Source organism: Bufo gargarizans, chromosome 1 (genome assembly GCF_014858855.1).
Source record: "Bufo gargarizans isolate SCDJY-AF-19 chromosome 1, ASM1485885v1, whole genome shotgun sequence".
NCBI classification, from domain to species: Eukaryota; Metazoa; Chordata; class Amphibia; order Anura; family Bufonidae; genus Bufo; species Bufo gargarizans.
In genome coordinates, this window is record NC_058080.1 from 366,663,996 (window position 1) to 366,669,995 (window position 6,000).

Here is a 6,000-nt window from a genome sequence, read left to right on the forward strand (position 1 = left end):
AGGGTGCACTTTTGGGGGCTCCGTTTAGGAGATAGGTGGGGATCCCACCAATGGGACCCTTACCTATCAGACAATGGTATATATATATATATATATATATATATATATAGCAAACAAATAAAGTAGCAGCACACCACTAAATGCACTAAGACTGAGTATACAGGTGAATATGTGAACAGGGTCAAATACATGACGCCAATATTATTATTATTATTTACTGCAAATGCAGTAAAGAAGCTATTAGCGCATATTATTGATCAAAAATATGTCGGGCCCACCTACCCGGCGACAAGGTTGCTTCTTATCAGGTGGGACCTACTCTAACATGGAGTGTCCAGCTCCATTTTCACTCTGATTTAAAAACACCAAGGGCTGGGGGATGGGCGAGGAGTGCTAAGTTCCAAAGAGGATGCCTAGTCCTCTATAATTTTTTGCTTATATATATATATATATATATAGGTAGGAAAGAGGCAGCACTCCAAGAAAATAAAATTAAAAAAACACTTTATTCACCTCAGTGGCAATGGCGACATTTCGGCTCTATATCAGAGCCTTTCTCAAGCTTGAGAAAGGCAACGTTTCAGTCCGCTTCCTGGGATCTTTCTCAAGCACTGACTGCTCACTGCTTGAGAAAAATCCCAGGAAGCGGATCGAAACATTGCGTGTCTGGTGAATAAAGCCTTTAGATTTATTTTTATGCCTTGGATGTGCCGTGGAATTTCTTCAGTCCATTTGTTTGGAGGGGGGTCCCTTCCTCAGCCGCTGGCACTCCACCTATACATAAGAGACTGCAGTGCTGCCCAACTCTCTATTTTTTGTCTCTCTCTCTCTCTCTCTCTCTCTATATATATAACTAGTTCTGGGTTGAGATTGATATTTACTATGCAATGTCCTATTTTGTCGATCACAGAAAATTGTAATGGTTTACTGAAAAAAAAATCTGACTGAAAAAAAAGGGAAGGGGGGGGGGTGCTATACCCATCACAGACATCCAGGCCACGAATATATGATGAGATTGTCACACATTGGTGCTGATCTCTCCATTCATTTGTAAAGGAGTTGCAGAAACAGTCAAGCTCACTTCTAGAGATTCCAGAGGTGAGACCCCATATCAGACATATATGACAGTTTTTTTCCAACTGAATCAGCAATAGGTGACTGGTGAAAGCCAGGAGCTCATGAATATTCAGGACAAAATACTGGGTCAATTAAAGAAAATGACCCAGTATTTTGCTAACTTGTCACTAGTTTATGTTACCTTTAGTTAGGACACATAAAATTGGTGACAGAGCCCCTTTAAGAAAACCTCCAGTCAACGATTAAAAGCAGAGCATATATAAAGTACACTGTAAATGCTTTGCATTCAACGTTAACATTTGGTTTACATTGTAGCAACTTGTATCTATTTTCTCCATAACACATATCATCTTTATGGTTTTTTTTTTTTTTTTTTTTTTGTCTGACACCTGCACATGTTTAACAGTTATGTGATACCTGAGCTCCCTCTATTAGGATATAATTATTATTTCATTACTACAATTTTCAAACCCTAACATCAGTGCAAGCCTATTGGAATTCCATCAGTGTAAGGGTCCATTCACACTTCCGCAACTGTTTTGAGTTCCGCATTATGTGGACCGACCATGGCTAGCACTACAATAGAAATGCCTTTTCTTGTCCATGAAAATGAATGGGTCCGCTCCCGTTCTGCAAAATTGTGGATGCAGACCCATTTTGCAGACGTGTGAATGGACCCTAAGGCAGGTTTTCTCTATCCCCAAATGTTTGCCACCATGGTTAAAAAAATAATTAAATACCTCACTATGTAATATCTTATATCAGCTTTCAAATTTCTGAGAATACCATGAACAATTTTAAAAAGTTTGGTATTATAGGTATGCAGCAGTAACCACTTTAGAAATGAATTGCTATTGTACATATATTTCTGTTTATTCATAAATTCGTTTTCCAGGGCCATTATAGCTAGCTGTTTTTAGAATAACATACAGCTACATTCATTCAATTGACTTGATATTATAGGTTAATTTGCAATAGATAATTGAGTGACCTATTGAACCAACATACTCTATTCAGTTGTATGCACAGCAGATCGCTGAATACCTCAATGGACATATTTACTCTATTCTTTTCATCATACATAGAGAGAATATACTTAAGTATACAGAAATGATTACTCACCTATATAAAAGTTAGTCACTGTCCTCATTTGCTTGTGTTTGGAAATAACATAAATAACCAAAGAATTTCCAATAAGTCCCACTACCATGAGCATTGCAAAGAAGAGGGGTACAAGCCAGGCATCCACCAGCTGGGGAGGTTTGAGGGGCTCATTTGGTTCATCTGAGATGTTGGCACATGGGTACAGAAGAAGCCCCATACAAGAGTCATTGAAGAACAAAGCAGAATAGTTTTCCATCAAAGCTCTAACAGAGAAGTCCATCTTCCTTTCAGGTGGTACTATGCCAAGCACTGGTGTGATGAGAAGGACATTAATCCAGCGGGAGGTCCAGGAAACCTGGTGGACACTTGATGTCTGCAGTCACTGTAGATCCTGCAGTCCCCTGGTTCTTTGTATCTCTCTGGTTGACTTGAAGAAGCAGGCTAATCACTGCACATTGATGTAGAGTACACTCCTGTGAAGATGCACACTAATGTGTGAGTTATAATTAGGCCTGGAGCAGCAGATAATTCACTCTTGTCCACAAGTAAATGTGATGAGCATGAGTCGCAGGAAAGGCAAGAGCTGCACGTTCATCCCTAGGAGCTGTCCTTTCAACACCACAATAATGAGCTCAGACCTGTGCACTGGGAAATACAACTCCCACTTTCTCCTACAAACAGCCCTTCGGCAGCTACTGTAAGCAACTCTGCTACTAAGCACAAAAGGATCGCCTGCTCCTGTTGTGTGCCAGCACATTGTACAGTTATTACAGTAGTGCATTCTTACAGGTTGTTGTATTAAATTACTAATAGATCTCTGGGCTATTTCATTATGAGTACTATGAGCATAATGGGGATTATTCAGGAATTATCTCCTGAGGTGCACAATGACTGAAAGAATCTACATGATGGGAACAATGGTTTAAAGTAATATCCTACAAGTATTATTTCCTGCATATGTAATATTTACAAACAAGGTAATAAGGATAGATTTTAAATGGGAAAATGAATCTACATAATTATATAAGTTGAATCTTTTTTTTATCATTTGTTTTCACATAGAATTTACATTATAACTATTAGTCTTGGTAACATATATTTGAGAACTGTATTTAAAGCAATTATTAACCTGTTATTATTGGAAACAATTTATCATGGTGGGGGATTTTAGTGATAGATCAGGAAAGCTCTATAGGCCTTCAGCAGACTCAAGGTCTTTTTTGAAAGCCTGTTCTGTAAATTACAGTAAATACTGGATAATTGGATCTTTCTTGTATATAAAGAAACTTAAGAAGCAATGCTATGCGGTGATCACTCAAGGTACAATGGCCTTAAAATACAATATTTTAAACATACAATGGTATTCTCTGGGCCATCATAAATTGAAACTAGCCTTAACATGCAAGTCTCAGATTAGATCCAACCAATGAATGTGGTCATTTCACTGGTAAAACACCTTTATTTGTTTTCGACATACAATTGAATCAATTAATATTGTAACTTGAGGGACCACTGTATTTTGGAAAATGCTACATATGCAGGTTAAACCTTATTTATCTCTTCATTAAATAATGGGAGAAAAGAAGAAATGAATCGCACATCCACTGCTAATGCTATGATCTCATCCCTGCATTCCTGCAGGAGACAGCACTGAATAGCGCATGTGTACTACCTCCATGCTACATGCTAAATGAGGCATTTGTGTACATTTTGATCAAAAGGCAATAAGCCCACTCACCACGCCAAGGTTGCCTCTATGAGTGGGTCCTAACCTAAAATTGGCGCGGCGCTGCATGGCGACCACCAGCTCTGTGGCGCCATCCCGGCCGGCGGCGGGACCCAGTGGCCAAACCGCACCCCTGCTGCCTGCCTGACAGCACTGAATGCAGCGCTGCGCAAATTTTAGGTTAGGACCCACTCATAGAGGCAACCTTGGCGTGGTGAGTGGGCTTATTGCCTTTTGATCAAAATGCACACAAATGCCTCATTTAGCATGTAGCAGGGAGGTAGTACACATGCGCTAGGGGAGCCGCATGGGGATGGGCAAAGGTATCTGGCACCAAGGAAGTTGGGATGTTTTCCCTGCCTTGGGTGTTGTAACTGTGGCAATATGCTGAAGGGTGATACCTTTGCCCATCCCTATAGCGGCAAGCCTTATAAGATCAAAAACTTTTTCACATGCAGGTCACGGGACGTGATATACATGATCACGTGCCCATGTGGCCTCATCTACATTGGGGAGACCACTATGGAAGCCAGGGAACGCATCAATTCCCACAAGAGTAACATCCGTAGGGCCCAGATTGACAAGCCGCAATCTGTCTTCACCAATCTGTCACGCAGGTTGGTCCCTCTCTTGTATGCCATCATGGGGAAACCCACAAATTCCTCTACCATGGGCAAACCTTTTTGTAAAATGTGCCATTCTTTGCGTATAATACGCGCTATATCACCACTTTTGGATCCATATGTCGAGACAAACGGAATCCGTTTAGAATCCCTCTCCTTCTTCTTTCCCTGGAACGTGGACTCCCGGTCAACCTCCCCCACTTTTTGTGAGATCTTCTCTACCAACCGTCGTGGGTACCCCCTCTCAAGGAATTTCTTCCCCATCTCCTCCACCCTTATCCCAAATTGCTCTTCCCCCGATACCACCCGTCTCACCCTCAACATCTGACTCCACGGTAACGACTCAACCATCCGTCGTGGATGACTGCTCCTAAAATCTAACAAATTATTCCTATCTGTAGGTTTGTGGAAAATGTCAGTCTCGATACCCCCATCCCTGACATATACCATCACATCGAGAAATTGCAAAGATACTGTGGACATTGTCATGGTGAACCCGAGCCCGGGCACCATACCATTGAGATACCCAAAAAAGTGCTCTAATTCACCTTGAGAGCCTCCCCACACCACGAAAATGTCGTCGATGTAGCGCCACCAGCACCGGGCTTTCCCGAACAGAGCCGCTTGGTAAATGAGTCTGTCCTCCACCTCCGCCATAAACATGTTGGCATACGTGGGCGCCACGTTCGAACCCATGGCCACTCCTGCAGGGATGAGAGCATAGCATTAGCAGTGGATGTGCGATTCATTTCTTCTTTTCTCCCATTATTTAATTCTTATTTATCTCTTCCTTCCAGACAATGGCCTGAAAAATCTGCAGGTGTAATACAGCTTCTAATGGCCAGTGCGAAAACTGCAGGATTTTATGGGTTTTGTTTACATATAGATAGTGACATGGAAAATAAAAATACCTTCACCAAAAATATTTAAAGATATGTTAAACATAAAAATGTGATTTAAACAAAAGGCAATTTTATGATTACACATTTCCTTTAATCCCTTAGGGACTTAGGACATACCGGTACGCCACATTTGCCGAGTCTTTAAGGACTCAGGACGTACCGGTACGTCCTAACTTTAAATTGCGATTGCAGTGGGGGTTAATCACAACAGGATGTCCAATGAAATCATTCAGCTGGCATCCTGTCACAATGCCGGGGGGGGGGGGGTCATGTGACCCCCCCGCATCGGCGATCGCAGCAAACCGCAGGTCAATTCAGACCTGCGGTTTGCTGCGTTTCCGGTCCATTCGGGTCTCCGGCGGCCCGATGAACCGGAAAAGGACTGTGATCGGTGGTGTGATTACACACCACCAATCACAGTCCGAGCATTTGGGAGAGGCGGTGCTGGCTGTGGTGCTGATTAGTGGTGGTGGTGCTGTCCATGGTGCTGATTGGTGTGGGGAGAGAGGCGGGAGATTCAAACTCCCGGCGCTCCTCTCTCTCCTCCTCTTCCTGTTTCAGCACCTGC

The 6,000-nt window shown here is 42.3% G+C and overlaps 1 protein-coding gene across 1 annotated transcript in view; it reads right to left on the reverse strand.

Annotated features, from left to right (window-relative positions):
• KISS1R (KISS1 receptor) overlaps window positions 1-2,437 on the reverse strand; it is a 504,797-nt gene extending 502,360 nt beyond the window's left edge. Inside the window, exon 1 of the mRNA XM_044284288.1 lies at window positions 2,200-2,437. Coding sequence (XP_044140223.1) covers window positions 2,200-2,437 — 238 coding nt within the window. The remainder of the gene's footprint in view (window positions 1-2,199) is intronic.
• Window positions 2,438-6,000: the final 3,563 nt, after the last annotated feature.